Source organism: Megalops cyprinoides, chromosome 10 (assembly GCF_013368585.1).
Source record: "Megalops cyprinoides isolate fMegCyp1 chromosome 10, fMegCyp1.pri, whole genome shotgun sequence".
Lineage (NCBI taxonomy): Eukaryota > Metazoa > Chordata > Actinopteri > Elopiformes > Megalopidae > Megalops > Megalops cyprinoides.
In genome coordinates this window covers 6,441,080-6,466,534 of record NC_050592.1, presented here as the reverse complement: position 1 = coordinate 6,466,534, position 25,455 = coordinate 6,441,080, and the positions used below count along the sequence as shown (strand labels likewise).

The window sequence follows — 25,455 nt, the reverse complement described above, 5'->3', positions numbered from 1 at the left end:
GTTTACCTCAGTGATACATTTAACAGAACGTACTGTATGTTTTGTGGTTGGCAGCTGCAGCATTCAGTATTCTTGAAGTGCCACTGTCTAAAACAAACAGGAAATTACAAAATTTTAAAATGTACCTAAACATTTTATAGACCGCCACCTTCATCATATTAACGGACATTTATAGTATTATCAAATATAACTCAGACAGACTACTATGATAAATTAAGAAATAAATGCATGAAATAGTTAATTATCCTGAAAATGTGTGTGTGTGTGTGTGTGTGTGTCTCTGTGGCAGAACAACGGACGGTCATTTGGGGTCCTCCATTTTAAGACAGAGATTTATATCTTTCATGTCAATCCAGTTTGACTGGAGTAAAGAAGTATTTTCAAATTCACTGAACAAAATATCCACCACATCCCCAACTTATTGGTATACTTATGCATACCATTCATGGAAAAAAACTATAATATCCTGTTTCAAAACATACTGTTCACAGATGATATGAATTAGGGATCACAGTGGTAGAGTGGTTTAAGTTTTAAGTCTGTCTTTTCTTAACATGGATAGTGAAGGCAGAAAGAGCACATTTTTTAAATTGAATTGGCCACATTTTCAGTTTAAATTCTGTTCTTCCATACTTACAATGTTTATCTGAATAAAAATAATAATAACTTTGCTTTTAGCTACATTACAAAACAATTAAACCCATAATAATAATAATATACTCTAAAATAAACTGAAATATTCTTTTCATATTTCACCTACAAATAAAATAATACATAATTTAAAGCATAAAATCCATTCTTGACAACTCATACCCTATCATTATGAATCTTTTGAAGCATTGAAGCATCTCCATCAATGAAACTGCCCCACAACAAACCCTTATATTCAAAAATGTCTTTAAAAGATGGAGAACAAAAAGGGGATACAGGTAAGGGGGTGATTACTGATAGGATAACTGTTGGTATGGTTAAGATGGATAAAATGTGCTCGGAGGGGTTGAAAAAGTCGGGGATGCACTCCCTATTTGCTTGTCATGTTGTTGTTGGTTTGTACTGTACGTTTACATTTCTCAAAGTGAGGGGGCGCTCCCTACAGTGGGACAACTCGTGGGCTGGCGACCATAGCGGTTTTCGCCCGTCTCCTCAGTTCATTTGTTCGAAGAATTTGTAGGTGGGGTTTTCGTAGCCGTGGTTCTGCATCTTGTTCAGCTGCCGCTCCTCTGGAGTTAGCATCGGATCGACCTGCTGCAGGCAACAAGGAGGGAGAAACGAGGGAGGGAAAGAGGGATTAAGGGGGAGGGAAAGAAGGAAAGAGAGACTTTGATTTTTTAAGAGCTCTTTAATTAACATTAGTTAGAATGACAGAGTGAGAGAGAGAGAGAAAGAAAGAGAGAGAGAGATATAACCAGAGGATCTGTTCCTAACAGCAGCTGTAATACAGGGACCTGTAGATACAGTACGCATATACATACAAATAATTTATTGATAAAAATGGTTCAATTTTTAATGGTTTACCTAAGTTTAATGACCAAGTTCAATACTGCAACATCTAAGTACCCTTGTGTGCCTGACTTAAAAACACAGATTTAACCACTGATAGGAGAAAAATAAAGTACTTGATTAACAGTCCTAATTAGCCTGCAAAAGGTAAATGGACCAGTGTTTGCTGCTCAAGTGTGACATCTGAACAAACAGTGGCTGCTGAGTAATTTCAAAACATCGGTGGCTTTTGTTGTGCTTTCTTTAAGATAAGTACTGTTTGAATTCAAAGGGACAAAAGTCCGTGTGACAGAACTGATGGTGGGGTCTGGGTACTTACCTCCACGATGCCGTGGCTGATGGTGCCGTACGGCTTCCTGCGCACCAACAACAGACTGATCACCATCACCATGGCGATTGCCACAGCGACCACCAGCAGCCCCACCATGGCCCCGCGGTTGAATGTCTCCAGGGCATCTGGTTGCTGGAGAAGAGGGACAGCAGGAGAGGGAAGAGGGAGAAGGAAAGGGACAGGGAAAGAGAGGAGAAGGTAACGGGGGTGGGGGTGGGGGTGGGGGGGGGCAGTCAGAAAGGAGAGGCATCAGCAAACCAACACGTCAGCAAAATCCCTTGAAAAATTCCCTTCAAAAGCTCATGGACAAACGCTGGCATCCTGAAGGAAGACTAACGCGGAAGGGACTTACCAGTTCATCTCTTTGGATTCCTGGAGATTTGTACACCACCTGCTTGAGTTCCACAGAAGTGTTCACCTAAAGAGAGAAAAAGCAGCAATCAAGGAATATGTGCAAGGAATATGTGCACGGTTTAATTTGTAAGCTTCATGTGTGGACAACATCGCACCAGTTAGCTTTGTCTACAAATGCCCGGCTAAAGATATATAGAGATATACTGAGATATAGAATCAAAAACGGTAACAAGTGTTGTCAGGGACTACATTTTGTCTGTTCTGATTTAATTTTATCAAAGTTGTTCAGCTTTAAGCCAATTTCCTGCAATTCTGCTAGTTCTGTATGTATTGTTCTTGTAATTTTTGCTCCTTTGATATATATTTAATGTATCACTACAAAGTGTCTAACAACTGAACAACTGTAACCTATGTAAGTCGCTCTGGATAAGAGCATCTGCCAAAGAGTGAAATTATAATTTCTTACAATTGTCTTTACCTTTTCCTCATATTCAGCTGTAGCATAGTCATACTCATCCGTCCCTGAGCCTGTAAAGAGACACAGACACATCACACACAGAACCTCCATAAGGAATCACAGTGAAAACTGTCAGCATTGACAGAATATGATCAAAAATCACTGTGCACATTATTGACTCAACAGAAAAACAACTTCATTAATGAATCAAGACAGGGTCCATCAAAGCATATATGTGTATGTTTACCAAAAAATGCAAACTTAAGCAGAACCCTTCATGGGTAGTTATTGAGCTCAGGCAATGACATCACAGTAAGTATGTCAGTGATGGGGTGCAATGGGCTCAAACTGCCAAAATCAAAAATGACCCTTTGGGTAACAGGCACGTCTGGTTGTTGAACTCATTGTCCTTTTCTGATTTTTAGGTAATACACTCAATTCAAACAGCTCACTACACCCTCCCCGACCCCTCCAGCAACTCACCTTTCTTATTGTTAGGTGGAGAATCTATGAACATATGACAGGAAAAGGAGAGAGGAAAAAAAACTACCTTAGTTTGACTTTGCACAAAGCAGTAATAGTCACTTTTCTCATATTCACTTGTTCACTTATAAACCGGCCAGTGCTGTCAACATGGCTTTGAGGAAGTCGTGATAATCACAGCTTCCTGTCAGTATCTGCTCGTCACAAATCCCATTGGCTAATCAATATGTCAGTAAATTACTCAATGTCTTAGTGAAATAATTGGCCAGATTTTAGGCTGATTTGTCAGCAGAACTGTGTCACTATGACGTGATTAGTAATCTTACTTGTCAGACAGTCACAGTCAATCGCAGCAAGTTAGCCTGTGGATATGTAATACAGAAGTGATGCTGCTCAGTCAGCTAGTAAACCAAAATGTGTTGAAAACTGAACACGTTGTCTGGGAGTGTCAACTGCATATCAGGTGATGTTCATAAGTGCTTTTTTCACTTTACCGACACGGGGTGGGTAGGGTCTGTTCTGGAATGCCCGCTCCTCCTCTTCCTCATCATCCTTCTCTTCCTCGCTCTCAGCCGGCAGAAGCTCCTCTGTGGTGCGGGTCTCAGAGAAGGAGGTAGTCATAAGCTCGCTGATGTCCCCTCTCTCACCTTTCACCAGCTCCTCTATAGAGAGACAGACAGAGAGAGAGAGAGAGACAGAGAGAGAGAGACAGACAGACAGAGAAAGAGAGAATGTTTTATTTGAGTTCCACAGATATTTCTCCGCAATATTTCAAAATTTCAGGATATGCCTGGTTGATTTCTCGTTCAGTATTTTCATTGTTTATGCTTTGGGAATATGTACTTGGTATAATTCAGTCCAAATGGCAATAAAGTATTTGAACTGAAATTGTACTCAGACAGAAGGAGAGAGGCATTTGCATAGATTCATTTCCCAGTGACGTCACACCTCACCGCATTGACTGCAACCACTTCAGGACAGAGTACAGGAAATGGTGGACTGGGACAGACTGTGGGACAAGGGTAAGAGCGAGGGGAGACGGACAGAAACGTACGGATCTCGTCATGAAGCTCCTCAGCCAGGGCGGGGACCTTGTACAGCAGAGCCAAGCTCTGGTTCATCCGCTCCTCGATCACATGCAGGTGAGTGTACACCTGCGAACAGAAAATCAAACCAATGTAACGGAATACACTGAAGTGACAGAAGAAAACGGGGTATGAGCCACTCAAGACCCCTCTTTGTCTATACAGGGTTCAGACTTTCTTCTGTTTCTCATCCACCGTTTTGGCCTCCATCTCCTTTTCCAGTTTTTGTCCCAGAATCCCTCACTGCCTAGTTTCTCTCCACATTTCCAGTGCTCTGTTCCCTCTACTGATCGGTGTCTGATAAGACACTGCAACATATCACAGGGAGGTATAGATACCATCTCGCCTCCATAGATTTGCATGTATTGCCTGCGTTCACCTCTCTCTGTCTCTGTGGCAGTGCCTCCCACATCTGATAATAACAGAAATTCTACATCAAGAGGTTGGCAGCAGCTGATACAAGGAAATTAGCACTCCGTGTGACGAGAAGAGAGAGAAAGAGAAAGAGAAAGTGCTGATAGGAGCTCAGAAAGCAGAGATGGGTGAATCTGCCTTTGAATGGTCTGTGCTGGTACAGTGTTGAACCAGAACAATGCAGTCAGAACCAATGCGAGAGGGGCCATGGGCATTCAGCCAGTTTCCGGGTGAGGACTCGTCTAACTGCTGACTGCAAACTGAAGTGAAAAGTGTGCCGCCACCAAAAAACCCACATTGGGGAAATTTCAGCAAATCAAATGGCAGTGTGGTTTCCCCCTTAGCAACTGTTGTGAAGGCTGTATTCTTGATACACACAAACAACAGGGTTGCCAGCAGTATTTTCTCACATATACTGTATAATAACCACTGTATTTTTTCCCATCTAATCTTTCATTCTGTAACTAGGTTAGATGCTACACTGACATTACAATATATGAATATATCTGTAGAACAATTAATGTTGTAATGAGTATTTTTGGGCTTTTCATTTTTAATTACAATATCAAATGAGAATTATACTTAATTATGAATTATGAGAATTATATTTAAATACTCTTTAAACACTGTGGAGTTCTAGCCACTTCTTCAGGATATATATAGTACAGCGTACAGTGCATTTATTTTTATGTTACTAAGTGTACGTAATGTTTTTTTAATTATGTCACATACAATCAGCATTTGTGCATTAGGTACTTGCATTCAACTATTTTCAATTATCACACTGTTGCTCATCTGTTTCATCTCTGGGCCTCACACAATCGAGTAAGTGAGGGATTGAGTGCTCTTTGTCTCCCCCTGTCGTTCTCACCTGGAACTTCATCTGCTCGGCCTTCTGGGGGTCGACGGCCTCGATGTGCTGGTAGTGCCTGAGCGTGTGCCGGCGGTCCTTCTGCTCCGCTGCCATGTAACGCTTGAGGGCCTGCAGGACTCGCTCTGGCTGTTAGGGGGCAGTGGGGGGGGAGGGGGGTAGGGGGAGCAGGAGACATGGCAGGAGGAAGACCAGGTTTAATGTCAGCACAATGGTGGTTCACCTTACCGCACTCTGTGTGACTGAGATTTGCATTTGCGATGTTACAACCACAGAAAACAGGCAACTAATGTTAAGAGAAGGAAGAGGGCTGATGGTTTTGGTTCTCTTCTTCCCTATCATATCTGTTGGATCTCTCCGATGCCTATATTCTGCTTGTGCCTTATTTGCTTATCTGATCGCCTTAACCAGAGAGACTTACGCTAACACATCACCCATTTATATAGGTCTATAATTAAGGAATCAATTCAGGTTATATGTCTTGATTTTATTACTTAAGCAACTCAGTTTGAAGGCCTTTTTTTAAGGGAACTATAGCAGTTCCCCTCCTTGGTTTCGAACCTGCAACCATGTGATATGTATGCAACTATTAGTGCTTGAATAGTGTTATGCTCACACTTGCTGGTCTGGGAGTGTTGTTAGCCTGATCTGACACTATTACTCATTCAACTTGAATGGATACACTGCTGTTCTTTTGGGCTGGAAGTTACTCTGGATATGAACATTTGCTAAATGAATGTAATGTAATGTAATGCAATGCAATGCATGGTCACAGGCCCACTGCTGCCTGCCTGACACACACTGTACCTCCAGGATACCCTTTACACCGGCCCCGCCCTGCTCACCTGCGGGGGCTCGCTCTGCACAGCTGTCAGGTAGCTCTCCAAGGCCAGCCGGCGGTTGTTGTTGAGGGTGGCCACCACCCTGGCCAGGTGGGTCTCCACCAGCCTCTGCCTCTCCCCGGCCACCTGCTCCTCCAGGGTCTGAAGCACGGACTGGAAGTGCTGAGGATGGCGGGGGCGGGGGGGGGGGGGGGGGGGGACAGGGACAGGGACAGGTGCGTCAACCAGGGCGGTCACACACGGTAAATCTGCATAAGCAGGTGAGCTGAGCTGCTTTCACTTCCTCCTCCCCTCCCCCTTCCTGCTGTCCTTTACCTCGTTGAGCGCCTGGCGGTCAGACTTGGGAAGGTTTTTGGACTGGTTGTCCGCCTCCGCCCACTCCTTCATGATCTAAAAAGAGGGGACGGAGAGGGAGAGAGGGAGATGTGGGACCGTCTTTACACTTCTGACACGCATTCACAGTGGGTTTAGCACCCCTTACAGACGCAATTTCTTTGAGGGTTTAATAGAAAACACAAATCTGGAGGCCAACGCTGTAATCCTCGTTAATCTTCTTAATATGCTAATCTGCAGTTGGTCTTGAATGGACTCGCTTATTGCTCCATTTGCTTAGAGACTAAAAAAAAAATATATTACCCAAATGTTTGGGCTTTGAATCTAAATGTGATGAATTTAATTCCATGTAGACGCTCTTCTGACTGAGCGTAACTGACAGGGGAGTTCCTGCAGGGGAGGCCCTGTGCCTGTCTTACATTTCATTGGCTGTCTCCTCATCCCTGAACCTGATTGGCTAGCCTTGTGTCCACCCCCCCACCCCCCTCACCTCATTGATCCGTTTCATCCGTCTCTCCTCCAGGTCCATCTTTGCACGCAGGAAGTTGGCATGCTCGCTGTCATCACCTGGCATCTCGAAATAGACGTCGACGCCGTCTGTCGGGCGAGGTGTGGGCACTGTGAGAGAACGAGAGAGAGACAGAACAGAGACAGAGGGAGGGGGGCAGAAAGGGTGAGGAGAAAGTGATAGCAGGAGACAGAGCATGAAGGAGATATAGATATAGAAAAGAGGAAAGGGAAGATACAGAGAGATTAATGGAGAGTGAAAGAACGAGAAAGAGAGGGAGGGAGGGAGAGAGAGAGAGACGGAGGGAGGGAGAGCGTCAGAGATACTGACTTGACAGGGCAGTTCATTTCACAGTAAGTGAGAGTAAGTGAGGGACAGCAGCAACTACTCAATGTCAGCATTTACCACTCTTCTATATTACAGTGCTGCATACTCTGCAGAATACAGCTGTAGCCCATCTCCCAGGAGGAGCAGAGGCAGGGGTGGTGGAAAAATGGTGAAAAGAGGGAGAGGGAAATAGAACGATGGCCGGGGTGGGGTTGGGGACGGAGGGTACAAAAACAGTGCTGGGTTGTGAGGATTGTGGTTTAGGGGGACAGGGTTCGTCGAGGCACTCACAGCTGTCCCCGCGGGTTTGGGGAGGGGGAGTGGGTGGGCTGCGGCTCGCTTGGGCCCCCTTGTCGTAGTAGAAGGAGTCCAGGTAATCGGAGGTCTGGTAGGGATTGGAGTCGATGGAGTACTCGTATTCTTCTGCATCTTTGGCTCCTTCCTCCTCCTCTTCCTCCTCTTCCACCTCCTCCTCCTCCTCAGCTATCTCGGCCTCCTCGACATCAGTGTCAGGGGAGGGGCTCGGGGTGGGGGGTGTCACCTTGACACTATTGGAAAACAGCGGGGGGGCGAGGGAATCTTCATTTTCACTGGCAAAATCAGTCCTATGGCATAATCAATATCTATGATATTATATGCCGCTATACCTCAGATCACACTTGTGTTAACTTTAGGGGCAGGTAAACTGACATTGGGAGTATTTTAGCAGGGCACTGGGACAGTGTAGCACACTGGCAAGGCGCATGGCCTGTAACCAGAAGGTTGCTAGTTTGATTCCCTGCTGGGGCACTGCTACCGTAAAGCTGTAAATATCCAGCTGTATAAATGGGTAACGTAAAAATTGCAACATATGTAAGTCAATCTGGATAAGAACATCTGCTAGATGACAATAATGTAAATAATGTAATGTAATGCATAAGGTTGTAAGCTGAATTGAATTCATCCTGGGCTGTGGAATATGAAGAGGACCATCTTGGGCATGGGGTTAGTTATAATTGCTGTCCATTAAAAAAATAATGGTTTAATAAGCTTGTGTTTCTACCAGCTAGGTGTCTGTGCAACTGTTGAAACTTGGTCATGCTGCACTTCTAATATTGTGACTCCTTGTTTGGCTTTCTCTTGTGTTGAAATCTGCCTCACTTGTAAGTTGCTTTGGCTAAAAGCTTCTGCCAAATGAATAAATGTAAATGTAATCATTCTCCATGTCAGGGATAGGGGCGCAGGGGGACTTACCTGCTGCTGACTTTGGTGTCCACCTGTGGGGCCAGCGTTTGGGTGGCCCCCTGTGGCACGTCTGCCACGTCGGTGTCACCCCTCCCACTGGAGCTGCCCCTGCCTGGGCAGCACACGTACTCCACCCCCCGGAACTTGTCCCCGCACGGCAACAGCATCCCGTAACTATGCAGCTCTAGGCTATCCGCCGTACAGGCCTGCGGGGGAGAGGGGGGTGGAGGGAAACAGACAGGGAGAGATGGACAGAAGAGGAGAGTATGGAAGGGGAGAGAAGGTATGATGATTTAAGAAATGATTTAATTGATTGAACAAATTATTTAAACTCACCAATAACTCACTGATTTAGAGGTGCTATTTAATTAGGGGTGTAATATAAGCTGGCATGATGTATGGTGATATGTTTAGTATCACAATGTATTTTGAATTCTATTATCTAGTGACTGGGAGGTATGGCAGTAATCTTCCCTTGTCCAGTCAGGTTGCAAGTTAACTTGTGATACGGCTTGAATAGTGTTATGCTCACACTCACTGGTTTGGGAATGTTGTTAGGATGGTCTGACACTTGCTCATTCAAACTGAATGGATACACTTATGTTCTTTTGTGCGGGAAGTCGCTCTGGATAAGAGCATTTGCTAAATGAATGTAATGTAATGTAATGTAATGGTGTGTTCACATTTCGCCCCACCCCTCACCTCCTTGGCAATGTTGTGCCAGTACATATAGCTCTCACAGGCGTCCATCTGCTCCTGGTGCAGGAAACGGCAACGGTCAGGAACCAGCAGGGCCTCACTCACGTGCTCCCCAACTGGGGGGAGAAGGGACACAGAAACAGTGAGGGGAAGAGGGAGATTAAGAGTGGATGTGAAACCGTGAGAGAGTAAGTGTTATTTAACCCTTTGGCACGTAAGTTACAAAATATTCCAACTGCCCCCAGCGCATGTGTTATGTCATGTGGTTCGTTATGTTTTCATTAGCGTTACTGAGCTTCTCACCACCGCATTTGCTATACTTTCTAACGTTACACCACTGTTTCCTCAAAGCTAACATTAGCTAGAATTTTTCAGATTTGGGAATCAGAACTGTGTTATGCTGCTTATGTTGCAACTTATGTGAATCTGCACTGAAAAATAAATAATTATATTACATCTGCGGAACATTTTTATGTGAAAAAGCAGTGTGTTTAGAAAGAATGTTAATTTGTTGCGTCACAATAGGCATTCTAATGTAGTGTTCTAATGACGCTGCTTTCACCATACTCGCAAAAGGGTTAATGTCTGTGGCGCTCTTACACCCACGCAAGCCACCGAGGCGCAATACCGCCAGAGTCAGGCAGAGGGAGTCAGAGAGCCCTACAGTACACTGACAACCCAGCTACAGAGATGATGCAAGATCACTGTGCTAGGCTGACATTCTCTGTGCCGGGGCGCAAAGGGGCACGAACCACTGCGACTCAATAACACAGACCACAGGGTGGCATTCCGTTTCATTTCTCTCGCCAGATCACACAGGCCTGTATGTATCGTCTAACACTGAAAAGGTCTACATTTAAGAGAGGGTTCTTGTTCTAGGACGGCAGTGTAGGATTATGCTAAGGAGCAGGGCTCGTAACCGAAAGGTTGCCAGTTCGATTCCCAGCTGGGACACTGCTGCTGTACCCTTGGGCAAGGTACTCCACCCTGAATTGCCGCAGTAAATATCCAGCTGTATATATGGATAACGTGTAAAAGCTGTAAGCTATGTACAGTACATCCCTCTGTATAAGAGCATCTGCTGAATGACAATAATGTAATGTAATGTAACACTGAAAATGTGTGGTGAGGAAACTCTTTAAGAGGATTCTTGTTCAGGGACGGTGTGGTGTGGCACAGTGTGGCACGGTGGGTGGCCCTCTCACCCAAGCAGAGGTAGGGCAGGACGATGAAGGGCCGGGCCTGGCAGTGCCGCCAGCCCTTCTTGCACCAGGCGGAGATGGTGACAGGACTGGAGGACTCCTCCACGCGTGAGATCTGCAAGCCTGGGTACATCTGGACACACGGACATACAGACGGGGGGGGGGGGGGCGCGGTTAGGATGAGAGAGAGAAAAGGGAGGAGGAGGAGGAGGAGAGGAGAGAGGGAAGAAAACAGTAGGAAAAGACAAAAGAGAAGAAGAGCAAAGGAAACAGAGAGAGAAAGAGAGAGAGAGAGAGAAAAGAGAGAAAGACGGAAGGAAGCAGGAGGAGAGGGAGCCATGCAGCTATAATACACAGTTCAACAAAAGTCCTGGAGAGGGACTGCTTTTGGACGGTGGACCCAGCTCTGTTCTTTAGTATGTGGACCATTGACATGTGAACGAGGGGGCTTCCCCAGTCTCCAATGGTTCCAGCCTCTCCTAAAATAGCCTTGGGGTTTGTATTGAACCTTTATGGGACACAATAAGCCTGAGCTGCTGTTTAACAGCATTAAAATTACTATACCATGTATGAAAATATCATTGAGACAAAATTGTAATACGATTTCTTAAAATCTGCATGGAAATAAATTGATGTTTTAATTGGAAAAAAAAATAAATATGCACATTACAAAGATTCGTAAGAAATGAATGCTATTGTGGAAAAGCTATCGTGGAAATGCTACGGGTAATCGCATTAAGGCAATCTTGTCCATGACCTGCTCCATTTTTTCTTTTAAATAAGCTGCACTGCCACAAGATGGTGCAAGTTTCCCTTCACAATTACAAAGCCCCTTGCTATTGCTCCTATAATGAGGAGTAATCTCAGACTAGGATTCTGGGTATCACTGACATTGATAGTGGTGGCCACACTTTAGATGATATGAGCCACAGCAGAGCATACAGGGGACATTTAGGTGTCCAGGGAGATATCAATGTCAGGAAGGAAGGGGAAGAGAGATGGAGGAGGGCAGAATTTGCAAAGAAATATTTAGAAATATTTCCTCTCGCGCCCCATCTCTCTCTCATATATGTATATATATTTATATATATACAAACGGACAAGACGAACCCTGTCAGAAAAAGGAAAAAAAGGAAAAAAACTAAGGTTGCTGTCAAAAAAACGACGTTATCTCATATATACCGAATGGGGTTTGTCAGCATTGGTCATAAATGTCCTTTATTAAAAAAAAAAAGAAAAGAAGAAAAACCGTAATGGAAACTCAATGCTTAATCTATTAGCTGTATGAGATACACATAACAGAACTCTTGCTATCCTGTTTGTTTCTAAGGTGTGTCACATATATTGAATGGCTTGTGCTCCCACTGAGCTAATGTGTGCTTTAATGAGTACTTTATTCTGATAATGCAATCTAGGAATAATTGTCCTAATGAAGTCAGGACTGTGTGTGCACAGCCAGGGTAGCCGTCTGAATATAGAACACTGTTTGCTCAGTGGGTGTACAATACAATATAACGTAGAGCGGTGCCAAGACCAGGACAGTATTTGGCATGAGATAATGTATTCTTCATGCATGTGATCCAGGACATCCCTTGGCAAGGGAGCAATGTTTGGCAAGGTGCTGCTGATTTGTGCGCTGTTTAGTTTTGAGACAAAAATAGCTGAAATCTGTAAGAGATTTCTGCAAAACGCGTGCGTGTGTGTGTGAACTACAGTATTTGAGAGTCAGCATACAGCATATATTATGCAGTGCTTCCTGGCCTAAGGGACAACATTTGGCAGAGTGCCAGTGGCGTTACGCAGTACTGGATGTGTCAGTATGTATGCGAGCTGTAATACAGCAGGGTTGGCGTCGAGCAGTACCTCTTGGCAGTAGGACAGAATCTGGCTGGGTTCAGTGAAGCAGTCCTGCCTGCCCTGAGGGTCAGGCTCCCACTGTCCACTCTCTGGATTCATGTGCAGAATCTGGCGACCGCAGAACATGGCAATCTGAGGCTCGGCCACAAAGGGGCCTGGTCCATTCACCTCACTCATTGCCAGGGCCTGGAGAGTGGAGGGAGAGGGAGAGGGAGAGAGAGAGAGAGAGGGAGAGAGAGAGGGAGAGCGAGAGAGAGAGAGGGAGAGGGTGGAAGAGAGGGAGAGGGAGAGGGAGAGCGAGAGAGAGAGAGAGAGGGAGAGGGTGGAAGAGAGGGAGAGCGAGAGGGAGAGGGAGAGGGAGAGAGAGAGAGAGAGAGTGAGAGTGTGAGTGTGAGAGAGAGAGAGAGAGAGAGAGAGAGAGAGAGAGAGGGAGAGGGTAGAAGAGAGGGAGAGGGAGAGAGAGAGAGAGAGAGAGAGATGGAGTAAGGGGTGGCCAAAATGAAAGGGAGGGGAAGGGAGGGAGAGAATGAAGAGAAATGGAGGGAGTAAGAATGAGACAGAGAAAAGGAGGGAGAGGGAGAGAGGGAGAGAGATTACATTCGTTATCATTGCACTAACAGACAGAGAGGAGTCTTTACAGATACTAGCCATGATAGTGGTCTCCATTATTGAGTTTGAGACCAAATCAGAAAATGCTGTGCTGCAGATTACTCCAAATGTACAAGCCAGGCACTCACATTTACCTCACCCCTCCAAACGGAGGGAGTGTCTAAGCGACGGGAAAAGGGCAAAAATAATGTAGCGACCAGCTGCACACCTCCAGCACAACTGATGTGCACATCAGCACAAATTAACATCAGACAGGACCAGGATGCTTCCACAGTACATACCTCAGCACCCCGAAAAACCGCAGTGAGCGCCAAACCAAACGCCCCCTGCGCACCGGAGCTGCTGAGATAGGCAAAATCCTGACAGATAAGAGACAGGAAAAATACCACAGATATATTCGGCAGGATGCCGACGGTCTGCTCTCGCTCCTCCCGGAGCTAGTTTTAGCTGCTGGTGTGCTGGTATTGATCCGAGGATCTATTCGCTACGCCTGGAGAAAGGCTCGGGGGACGCCGCTTGGAACAAACACCACCGGAGCAATGTGAGTCAGGTGTTAATACAAGCCCATTGACCGGTGGGCCACTTCAGTACATTAACACTGCACAGGAAGGGGAGGGTGGTTTGGGGGGGGGGGGGGGGGGGGGCTGAGGGTAACACGCGCCATCTAAGCAATACAGCAATACATTAGCTCAGCAAAGAGGAAGGGGGCCATCCTGCCAGCCAGAAACAATGAAATCCAAACTTAAAGGATTTACTGGGATTCTTCCTGACTCCACGATACGTTACGCAAACATGGTTAAACCTGCATATACCTGGTGCACGAACATTGTCATTGTGATTCAATGACAATAAAAGAAATGAACAGATATATGACTGTGGATCACCAGCCCTCATTCAGGAATAAATACTTGGTGAAGGTGATTGGTTAAATGTGTGATATGCTTCTATCTATCTAAGATACGCTATTCTATCTAAGATACCCCAAAATAATATTAACAATGATAATGTATCGCATCTTATATTGCAGCTTCCATTCCTTTGCAGGTTCTTGATGCACGCTGAGTTATCAGAGTTATCAGTATCAAGTGAGTTATCAGATAGACACCCGTCTATCTGAGGCAAACAGCCATTTTGTGCTAAAGGCCTAAGCACACATCACACAAAGCAGGCAGGGAGGAATTTGCTCACCCAAATGAAGTGGGGGATGATTAGGCAGCCAGATCAACAGAGTCAAACTAGGATATTGGCCAGGACAAAAAAAAAAAACCTAGTCTGAGATAAATGCCATGTACAAATCAGGACCTCAGTTTGACGTTTCATTTGAAACACAATGTTTCCTACAGCACATCACTGTACCGGATTTGTACTTAATCTAGAGAGACTGCCTGCTGATTCCACCTAAAACAGAACCTGGTTTGGCTGGTCCGACCAAGCATGTGCAGGAGCCCCACTCGACGCAACACGGAATGACTGCATAGCCAGTCACATGCAATAAACAACGAAATGAAGCTTTGCCTTGCTCTGTGCAGATACACAGACCGTCTCCGCCCCTTAAATTTGGTCGCGTTCCGCGTTAGCGGTGGTACGAGTGATGCGATCCAACGCCGTGATGCACGCTTTAATCTCCGATGACTGACGGACAGAGGCGCCGAACAGACACGCACTTTCTGGCAGCCACTTAGACTCTCGCTGCCCGGAGGGGGGAACAGAGAATATAAGTGACGCATGATCAAAGGGAATCCTGCTTCAGCTGGCCGTCATAGAGCTGTTTGAAGTCCTAATTAAAATTTATGAGAAAAATAAATATATAAAGTGCGTTCGTAAATATACAATAAATATAACAGCCCCCGAGCTGTTCTGATATTAGGATTGCATCGGAGATTTAAGAAGCTATGATAATTAGTACCGTAGATAAACCCTTAAATCCATGTTAGGCCTTGACAAATGGGCTTGCTTGTTTAGGGTAGTGACACGCAACATGTTAGGAGTTCACGCACAACCTGAGGCAATGACCTTGCTACTGAGCGTATTATTTATGCAAGCTTTGCAGATTTGGTGGACTTCAAAACATTAGAAGGCACAGCTACTGTATATGAACCCAATAAAAACCCCTTGCCGCATTTTTCTTCCTTGTTGTCTTCCTGTGAGGAATTGAATGGACTGAGGCTTTTTGATGTTGACCATACTGAAAATGAACCTTCCGTGGGCTGCAATACAGCCTGGGAAAAGGCTCACCTTGTTTAAGAGGTTTTGGTCGACGCTGTAAAACCGATCTGGTTGCTGAGGCAGTGACTAAATAAATGTCTCTCTTTGACTTGGGAAGGTCAACGCCACAAAAAAGACTTCCGGATATTTGAGAAGATAACCTGCCAGCTCTCTCTACCCCAGTGCTCAACCCCCCACCCCCTTCCCCGGTAAAAAAAAATCAATGCTATACGCTTGCAACTGTATCACCACGCTTCTTCGATCAATAACGAATCCATTTGGAGCCAGAGGCCCAGACCTACAGGGTAGACATGTGGGGAAGAGCAGAATGAAGCCCTGACTCAGATTTAGGCCAAGATTAGATCAGACCCAAGCCTTTGTGATAACAGAGAATTACAAACACAAGCCTCAACTGTGCTGTGTTTTTTTTCCTAAAGCTGCATGGTTCTGCTCACAGCATAACACATGCTGTCGCTGACCCAATTAGGGAATTATGACTCTTTGCAGGGATTCCATGGCTGACCACCCCACCATAACTTTCAATGATAATGCCCATGGAGAGACAGTTGTCCACCACCTTTGACCTCCCCTCCGCCTCCCCTCACCCTAAACACCCAGTCCCAACAGTACCTCAATGCGGCTGGATGACAAATTCTAATTTCTCAGGTGTCTGAGAGACTGGACTCACCAGAAAGCGGCAAGGCAAGCATTTCCCACTTGTTATTTTTCTCTGCAACACCTTGGCAACACTTTCAGAACTCTCAGTGAAAGCACTGTGACAGCGCTGTCCTGTTTGTAGATGAGAAGGACCTGCATGCTACAGGACACATCCTACACAAGTTTCAGACGCTCCGTTTTCGCTCCACCTCCAAACGTATGACTGCGCTTTGGTCTTCCAAGGTCCTTGAAACCTTGCATTAAAATTCTACCAGCTGCATGCAAACTGACAGCTCTCAGGAACAGGAAACGGAAAGGCCGGCAAAAGCAAGAACGTAGCATTAAAATGGAAATGTCATCGTCATGTTGGTGTCACGCTGAGAGAGGTGTACAGATGAGAACCTTTTAAAAGGACAGACTCTGCAAATACCAGAAACTTGGAGGACCCAAAGGAGAAGACAGACCAAGGAAGTGGAGAAGATCGGAGGCTTAAATGACTCGATGGCTGAGTATGTCTGAGAGCAGAGAGACAGAACTGGTTAAAGTACTGAAATAAAGATGTGCTTACAAACAAACTGTCATGGGACAGGCTGGGCTTATAAAGCCTTGCCAAGTCAGTCATGACCTACCGAATGAGTGAAAGTATTTCTGATACACATGAGTATGCTTTAAGGTCTTTTGTGCTCAGTGATCTAACCTTTTAAGAGGGTAAGCTATTATAATAATGAGGTATATTGCAAAGACTCTTGGCATTGCAGCAAGCTGACAGAAACCACAATATCAATGTTAATATTTTCTTTCAATATACTATATTATTGCCATTTAGCAGACATTTTTATCCAAAGAAACTTACATAGGTTACAGCTTTTACATGTTGTGCATAGATACAGTTTACTGAGGCAATTCTGGGTTAAGTACAGCAGTAGTCCCGCAGTGGGGAATTGAACCAGCAACCTTTTGATTACGAGCCCTGCTGTTTACCACTATGCTACACTGCCACCTGTACTGTATGTCAAATGGAATAGTCAGGTTTTTCCAAGTATTACACAATTAATATTCAGAGTGTGTCTGATTAATGGCTGTCCTGAATCTATCTGCATTATTATGTCATGGTGAGGGTTACAGTTAGTGTTTAGTCTAAAGGGGTGCATATATTTCCATTATTTGAAAGTGAGTGGCTTGCCCCACTTTGGTCAGGCACGCCTCCCCAGACTGCAGGCAGCATCTTTGCTCTCCTCCATGGGTTTTGTTTGACATAATACGCATGTGATGAGCTGGTACTGCAAAAAAAGTAAGCCAGTGAACGTCCAGTACCATCTTGAGCAGGTAGAACATCATGTTCTTATTTCTTTTATTTTAGCCAAAATATGCTTTACTGGTATTATGCCACAGCAGACAGCAGAGACTTTATGCTGCCATCCTCCCAACGCTGTTCAGTGGTTAGACAATTATTGTGAATACCAATAAGACTGTTACCAATGAGACTACCAAAGACTACTATCATTGTGAATACCAATAAGACTGTTAAAGTGTGATCACAGTGCTCAGGGGGTTAGACACTCCTAATCTTCATTTAGTTATGGCAAGATAAGATCTTGTGGCTTATAGCTCCTCCTCAAAAATGACCTCAGAGTCTGTCAACAACTGGAGAACTCTGGGCAACGCTGTATAGGGGAGGCCCTGACATTCACCCAAAGACCGCTTTAATTGGACAGTCTATCCAGATATCTGCAAGCCATTTGGCGAGAACCAAGCACCGTGGGCACAAAAGTGTGCATGTATCAAACATCCCCCCCCACCCCCACAGGCAAGCAAGTGGACGAGGAAAGCTTTGACAGCTTCTAGCTGCAAAGGCAATCTCATCATTAATAGCTAGCTGCTGACACAAGCTGAGAGATGTTGATTGCATTCTGCCTTCCTGCCACCCCCCCCCCCCCCCCAACACCCCCACCCCCGCGTCCACCCATTGTTGAATGAGACTCAGTTTGTTTCATAAGGCTTCATCTCTCCATTCCTACTTCCCCTGACAAATTGCCGTGATCCTCGGCACAACAAAGCGTGACGGGTTCAGAACGGCCAAACAAAAGCACAACAGACAAAAAAAACAGAACACAAAAGGCAGACGTGCTATTCATTGCGAATGCAGCACAACTGGCGCACAGGAACAAGGGGTAACGACTGAATGCTCTGTGTTTGCGACAGATCCAGGAGCAACAACAGAACGATTGTTCAGACGCAAAGCCAGACAACCAGATACATCTCTGGATAAAATAATAAGGATATTATTTTATATTTATAAGAATAAAAACGGGGAAAAAAAAGGACCAGTCCTTTATTTTGAAACCTTTATAATAAATATCCCTGGCAGTGAACCTGGGCCTTTTCGCGCAAAGCACCGGCGCTCACACCCTGGATACAATTTACATATTCCTCCGGCATAATCTGCCGCTGCCAAATTAAATATTCAACACCTGTTCTCTTTGTTGCAGGATGACTTCATACTATGTAATGATGCAACCTCCAGACCCTGCAAAGCAAGACACAGGGCCAGAAGGGGGAGGGACGCACGCCGCTGTTTGTCATTTTTACAACGCTGCCTCGTTAATACCTGAGGGCTGGGGCCGATGAGGGGCGTAAAACCGCCACCCCGCCCCCGCCCCCCCCCGAATCCTCCTCTGCGGACCTCGCCTTCAGACGACCAAAGGGTTAAGGCTGCCTGGCAGCCGGGATCTGGGTTATTTCACCTGCTTATTTATAACCGCGGCCGCTGGCGAGCCGCCGAGGTGCGCGCGCTGCCTCGTCGTGTCTGTCTCTGCGCTCCGCTGCAGCACAGATGGCTGGGGTAGCGGGTGGGCCGCCTGGCTCCGGCCCCACCCCCGCGCGGCCCCCCCTGCTCCCCCCCCCTACCCCTTCGCAGAGCCTGCGTGTCCTCCCGCCAGCCTAATGCACAACTCCCGTCTTCAGGCTGGGACATCAGAAAGTTCAGGGCCATTCATCACCCTAATCACCATTCATTATTTATTCATTCATTTGGCTATCGTTATTTTTCATCTGCTTGGCATGGGGGTGGGGGGGGGGGGGGGTAGGTGGTGGATTATAAGAGGTGCATTGTGTCACTGAGTTCACAGATGCATCAAAGCCTTAATGGCGCTTATGGGTTGGGTTCAATCAAAACATTGACTCACCCACTCACAGCTAATTACAAAGCCATTTCTAAGAGCACATTATGATTGGTGTTTGCATATCTAGCTCTAATATGTTTGCATATGGTCTGTAATGATTTTTGTTGCTGATGAGGTACAATTTTCTTCTAACAAATGTTGTGATCACACTGTGCTTTGAAATGGTCCTGCAATGCTAGAATTATCTGGGTACTGTTGTCATGGCGGCAGACCCCCTAGGATAGGCCTGGGGTTGTGGGCTTGAATCCCAGCTGGTGTGACATGGTGCCCTAATCCTAATGGATGCACTTTACCCAAATTGCCCCAGTAAAAACCCAGCTGTGTAAATGGGCACCAGATGGACAATAATCACTGTGACCCCACTGAGCTGGAAACTGCGCAGCGCTCACAAACAGAGCAGGGGTGGAGTGGGCATAGTCTGCTTTGATTTTGCTTCAGTGCATTTCAAAATGTCTGTAATCAAAGAGAAATGCTGTACTGTGGGTATTGCTGGAGAGTGAGAAATTGCTTCCTAAAATGTAGGGGTGCAAGTAGCAGTCTCAGATTCATAAAAAAAAAAAAAAACATGAGAGCCCAACAGCTTTGTGGTGTTACAAAACCAAAGTTATATTCTCCTTCTGAGGGCCACACCATTAACACATGCGACACTGAGCAATTTCATATTTATAGTCTTATTTACTGCAGATGGCTTCTTCTACATCCAAATCTTGAGGAAAGTCGTGACCAACACAACGGGTATGTTTTTAAAGACCTCTTCCTCCAAGGTCTCTGAGCTGCAGAGCCTGCTGCCAGATATCTCCCACATACCATGAGTCCACCAAAGAGCCTCTACATCTGAACGTCACCCACTGTACTTGGAAGCACCTCTTTTCAGCAACTCCCACCTTCAGACAGATGGGTACCCAGGCGTGACTCACGCTCTACACTCACACGCTGCAAAGCATCTTGGGAAAGTTGGATTCACGAGAGGCTGAGGTGCCAGTAACCGCAGGTGCTGCTAGCTGGTTATGGTATAGGCATATACATCTCCATCATCCGAGCATCCTGACGCAAACACGTAGAGTTGGTCTGCGGAGTTGTCGGTTTCTTGATGACTGAAATCTGTTAGACGTACATGCAGAAGCTCAGCAACTGTTTTTGGTAAGGTCATTGCTTTGTTGTCTTCAGATGGAAATGCATCTGTGAAGCCATTCATTCCTAAGGCGAGACGTTTTCAGTGACTACTTGTTCCATCTTATTTTTTGCGTAAGTCACGAACATTCCAGGCCATTGTTCTAGCCCCCAATCCCACGTTATATTCCCCCACGTGTGGAAGGTGGTGCTTCGTGAGCGCTGATTGATTACCACAGAAAAGGGAGCGACGCGTGAGTAAGCCCCCCGTTTGACAGAGAGACAATGAAGCTCTCCAACTTAATAAATTCAATTACGTCCGTCGAGCTGAGAGGCGCCGTTCCGCCCAGGCGGCGCGTCTTACGAGGAGTGCTCCGGAAGGCTCCGGCTCGTGAGGCGAGGGCGAGAGCGACAGCTCCATTGTGGCTGGTTTGGCACTTTGGTTGGCGGTGGGGGGGGGGGGATCACTCGACCTGCTAGAGCGCATCTCTCTCTCTCTCACTCTCCCTCTCTATCTCTCTCGCGCTTTCACTCCCACGTCCTGACACGCGGTGTCTGGTGAGTCACACGCCTCCAACATGCGTGAGGTGAGCTCTCTCTGACGTGGGGCCCCGCACGGAAACACAGGGGCCTCTCACGAATCGTTACAAACAGCCATCACATGTGGTTCCCTTTAAGATAGCACAAAGCATTTGTTTTTTTTCCCTTCCTACAGCTTCCTCTTCCATGACCTGAAAGAATATTGCTAATATTGTCACAATGGGCCTCCACAGATGACGCAACTGCAACATTGTTTTTATTTTTTATCCATTGTGTCCGTTCAGCTTTAGCTGCAGCTGTTGCACCTTTAAAGACATGACTATAAAATACCGTTACTTCAAATGTAGTACAAGTCATCAGGGCCTGCTGCAGAAATCCATGCTTAAGACTGACCTCATCTGGCATATGGGGCAGCAGTGTAACATAGTGGTAAGGAGCAGGGCTCACAACTGTAAAACTGTAAGGTTGGTTTGATTCCTGGCTGGGGCACTAATACTGTATTCTTGGAGTAAAGTAATTAAAGTAATTAACCCAGAATTGTCTCAGTAAATATCCAGCTGTAAAAATGGATAACATGTAAAAATTGTGACCTGTGTAAGTTTTTTCTGGATAAGAGTGCTAAATGACAATGTCTTATCTTATCTTATCTTATCTATCTATCTACCTATCTATCTATCTATCTCCAAAGCCACTACAGCTGAGCCAGTGACCTGGTAGCAGATGAGGGAGTTCAGACTTATAAGATAAAGCCACTGATGCTGGCATTGTGGTCCAGAGTGTTATAGGTCCAAATTCTGGGATGAGGCACCAGAACTCTACAGGTAACCATGCTGACACTCCACTGGTGAGACCCTGGCTGGATGAAGGACCTACAGACATGGGAGGGAAACTGATAATCGGCCTAATGGTGCTAACAGCAAACCAAACACAGTGATGGCAGCACAGTGAAGGCCCTCACCCCACCCTCCTTCCAGTTCTTTTCCAATTACAAACAGAGGTGGAGCCACAAAAAAACACAAAAGCCAGACAATTTGGTCCACGACCTACTAGGTTCGTCCCAGTCGCGGGATTAGCGGTCCCCTTGTATTCAACCTGAGCGTCTCAGATCCACGCTCTCCCAAATGATCGCCTTCCGCGGAGCTGGTCCTTTGAACTCGGTCAGTAACCAGTGTGAAACTGTTATTCCCACCTCGGAACCAGCCGCCTTTCTTCACACGTTATTAGAGATTAGAGGATTGTGTGAAATTGGATTTCAGGGGATAAGGCTGGTACTGAGCTTTTTTTCCCCTTCTTTTCTTTTTTTTCAGAAACAGGTGTTCCATGTCATGTAGCAGTTTTGAGGAGGATTCTAGTGTGTTCACCCCAATGGATGACGGACTTGAAATACCCATTAAATCAACCAACCTTAAATCAAATGACTGCATATGCTTGATTAAATTAAACCGTCCATTGAAAAATATTTCTGTACTACTGTATCTACTACAATAGCCCATGAAAGATTTATAGTTTTTTGTGGGTATGCGGTTTACGAGTGTATATATAGTTTTCTTTTGCCTTTGATAGCAAAAACATGCTCTGTGTTGCTCCATATCCAATTTCCACCTTCCTCATTCCTCTCTTTCGGTTTGTTGTTGTGTATTCTGGCTCCAGGGGATCTCTGGAGATCAGGATATTGCGGTTTTTCTTAAAGCAACCCATCATGTCGTCGAGCCATATTATTTGACTACTCTCCTCGGTATGTGTATGCGTTTTCCTCGCCGGTTTCCGTCTGGTGCGTCTCAGGGTCTGTGGTAATGCCTGCATTTTTAATATCCAGCCCCGCACAGCATTGCAGTGTCGCCTCTGCTGGGCTTCTCATCCACCGTCAAACGGCCTCGCCACAAACAGAGAGCTTCTAACCACAAGCGATTAAGGATTCAGCATCCGAGAGAGAGAGAGAGAGAGAGGGCGGCGTATCCATTTTATTCCACTGGCAGTCTTTGAAGCGGGATCAAGGCGGGGCTGAAATCAAGGTGATGGTAGCTGCCACTGCCACCTTTACATTAACTGGATATTTAAGGCCTCCTCCACCCTTCTCTCTCTCTCTCTCTCTCTCTCCTTCAAAAAAAAAAAATCAATTCAAACGCTCCTCCTGCCCTGCTGGGGGACCCATATGTCAGATGAATTGCATATGAAATTTCATAATTTAATAAGAGGTGCAAGAGTCAGGAGGGGTGGAAGGGGGGAGGGGGAAACAGAGCAAGGTGGTGGGAGGGGGGGGGGGGGGGGAGCAGTATTGTGGTGGGGGGGCTCTCTTGTCAGTGAGCTATGAATTAGCAGCTGCTGTTTTGCTGAGCTCTACCAGGAGACAACAGGAAGACCAGGGGGTGGGGTGTGTGTGGTGGTGGTGGTGGGGAGGGGGTGTCAGGGGTATTGTAATACCAGCCATAGAACTGGCCCAGAGACACATGTGCCACGGTCTCTCTCCACCCTAATGGCCTTCACAGTGTCGCAGTTTCTTTTCATTGCAAACGGTTTTGACATTTGGTACAATTTCAACCTGGCTGGTCAGAAAATTCAGCTCTACACGTGCCACTCAGCACTGCAGAACAAAGAGCGAAGCACTTAAATGTTCTTCCTTCCTGCCTTAATTGGTTCCATCTCTCTATAACCAGCTACCAGTGTTTACTCAGTATTTTTCTCCCATTATGAAAGGGCCACTAATGCTGTTTTAATGAATACAAAGGCTACTGCGGAGAATAAGTCTGCCCTGGGCTGCCCCAGTGCAGGTGTGAAGCACTGGGCATCCCTGCATTAGTCTTGGTTAGCCTGACAGAAATTTCCATGCGGAAACATACCCTTGATAAAGGGCTAATTAATGACGCGCAGCATCACGGCACTCCCTGTCTCATGCTCATACGTTTTTTCATCAGCTCCCTCTGTCTCATCACCTCACACACACACGCGCACACACACACACACACACACACAGGCACACATTTTCCACCCCTCCCATCTCTCGCTCCCTTCTTCTCTTTCTCTCTCGGCAGCATCACTTGGCCACTGAGGCCGGTTGCCGTGGAAACACCTCCCACAGGAGCCCAGTTACCTTCCTTGTTACCGTAGCAACCCGCTCCCTGCAGAATTTCGAGTGTACCGCTCACTCACACGCTCTCTCTCTCTCCTTCTCCTTCTCCCTCTCTCTGCTTCTGTTAATTAAGCAAGCATATGTTTCATCCCGTGCTCCAGCCTCACTTAGGTCAGTAATGCTTGCTTCTGTTTATCTTCGATGGTGCAATAAACACACGCAACACACACTCTATTAGTTTCAAAATACATATGATCCAACTGTCCCTTACTGTAATTGTCACCAGGCACACAGTAATATATAATGTCAAGCCAGTGAAATCACTTTAATAAAGCGACACCGCAGAAAGAGGGGCCTCATGTTTAAATGGGACGTAAACCTCTGACCATGAAGGCATGGTATTGCTTGAGGGAGTAAATATCACAATCTTGTTCTACCTGAAAACAGACAAATGCACTGCTGTTGACAAGCACAGCCTCTGTGCAGGTGGAATGATAAAACAGAGCACTAGCAGGCATTAATGATCCCATCAGCCCCTGCTTACATTTAGCTTTACCCCATGTCCAATACAACTAGGTTGGAAGCCTTCCTGCCTGCCCTCAAGCGAATATATTAATGCACATAGTCACCGGGTCTATCTGTAATCTGACTGAAGCTTATCACTCTGATTCAGACACAGCCCAGGCCTCTCACAATGAAAAAATGGGAAAAAAATATTTCTCTGGAAATTTCCACACAATTTGACCATGCTTAGTCCAGGCTGGAGAAATGGGTCAAGGGCTGACATTCTTGTAGCAATGCATGCAGTGAAAGAAAAATTATACAATAGACAAATCCTAAGCTGTTATCTACTATAGGCCAGTGCAACCAACGGACATTTCAGTTTTTTGTGTGTCTGGTTATCTCATTTCAGACCAGACCAATTTTTGAGATTCATGTCTGTATCACACTGGTCTATATTCCTGAATCATTTTCAGATGATCCAATATTCATGTTATTTCATTTCTTGAGGCAATTATTGTCTTTACAACTGTCTATGGGAAATGCATGACTTTGTCACATACAGAATCAATAATGCAAACCTCTTGAAGTGTGACTAAAAATCTTATTTTTCTTTTGTTTTTATCCACTATGGAGAACCATATCTATAATAACCAGTCTTCATCCCCATCATAAATATCAGCCTGTATATGATGAAGCCTGGAGCAGGAGAGAGCCTACCGCTGTGAGAGATAATGACAACAATTCAGCACGTCTCACGCTGCTAATGAATTCTGATGTTGAATTTATGCAAAGCGCGAATCCACATCTATAATCCCCCTGTCTACGTTTCCGAGCACGACCGCCGACCTTTGCTTTTACACAGCTGGCTGGCATCAGAGGAGATAAAGGGGTACTCAGAGCTGCTTTGGGTACACAAATCGACATCAGGGAGAGGGTGGAAACGGTGTGTGCGGACGTAGAGATGTTTGCTGTGGTAAGGGGCTGCTCCTGAGGTGTGGGACGGCGAATAAGGCGGCGCTCGTGGAACAGTGGGAGTCCAGCAGAGCAACACAATTCCCCCCAGAGGCTGCCGTTCAAAACAAAGCAGACCCTGG

At 45.8% G+C, this 25,455-nt stretch overlaps 1 protein-coding gene across 7 annotated transcripts in view; it reads right to left on the bottom strand.

The window, feature by feature from the left end:
- Positions 1-755: 755 nt before the first annotated feature.
- The window catches only part of aplp1 (amyloid beta (A4) precursor-like protein 1), a 34,768-nt gene continuing 10,068 nt past the window's right edge, over positions 756-25,455 (bottom strand). The window contains exons 2-17 of one of the 7 annotated variants that reach the window (XM_036538032.1): positions 12,494-12,673; positions 10,634-10,763; positions 9,432-9,544; positions 8,739-8,935; positions 7,797-8,110; positions 7,161-7,288; positions 6,653-6,727; positions 6,341-6,499; positions 5,496-5,624; positions 4,180-4,279; positions 3,620-3,787; positions 3,126-3,149; positions 2,652-2,713; positions 2,184-2,249; positions 1,820-1,963; positions 756-1,242 (exon numbers count right to left, since the gene is read on the bottom strand). In XM_036538032.1, the coding sequence (XP_036393925.1) occupies positions 1,144-1,242; positions 1,820-1,963; positions 2,184-2,249; positions 2,652-2,713; positions 3,126-3,149; positions 3,620-3,787; positions 4,180-4,279; positions 5,496-5,624; positions 6,341-6,499; positions 6,653-6,727; positions 7,161-7,288; positions 7,797-8,110; positions 8,739-8,935; positions 9,432-9,544; positions 10,634-10,763; positions 12,494-12,673 (2,088 nt within the window). In that variant the 3' untranslated portion in view covers positions 756-1,143. Of the gene's footprint in view, positions 1,246-1,819; positions 1,964-2,183; positions 2,250-2,651; positions 2,714-3,125; positions 3,150-3,619; positions 3,788-4,179; positions 4,280-5,495; positions 5,625-6,340; positions 6,500-6,652; positions 6,728-7,160; positions 7,289-7,796; positions 8,111-8,738; positions 8,936-9,431; positions 9,545-10,633; positions 10,764-12,493; positions 12,674-25,455 lie in introns of all 7 variants that reach the window. The other 6 variants (XM_036538034.1, XM_036538038.1, XM_036538031.1 and 3 more) reach the window with 6 other exon arrangements.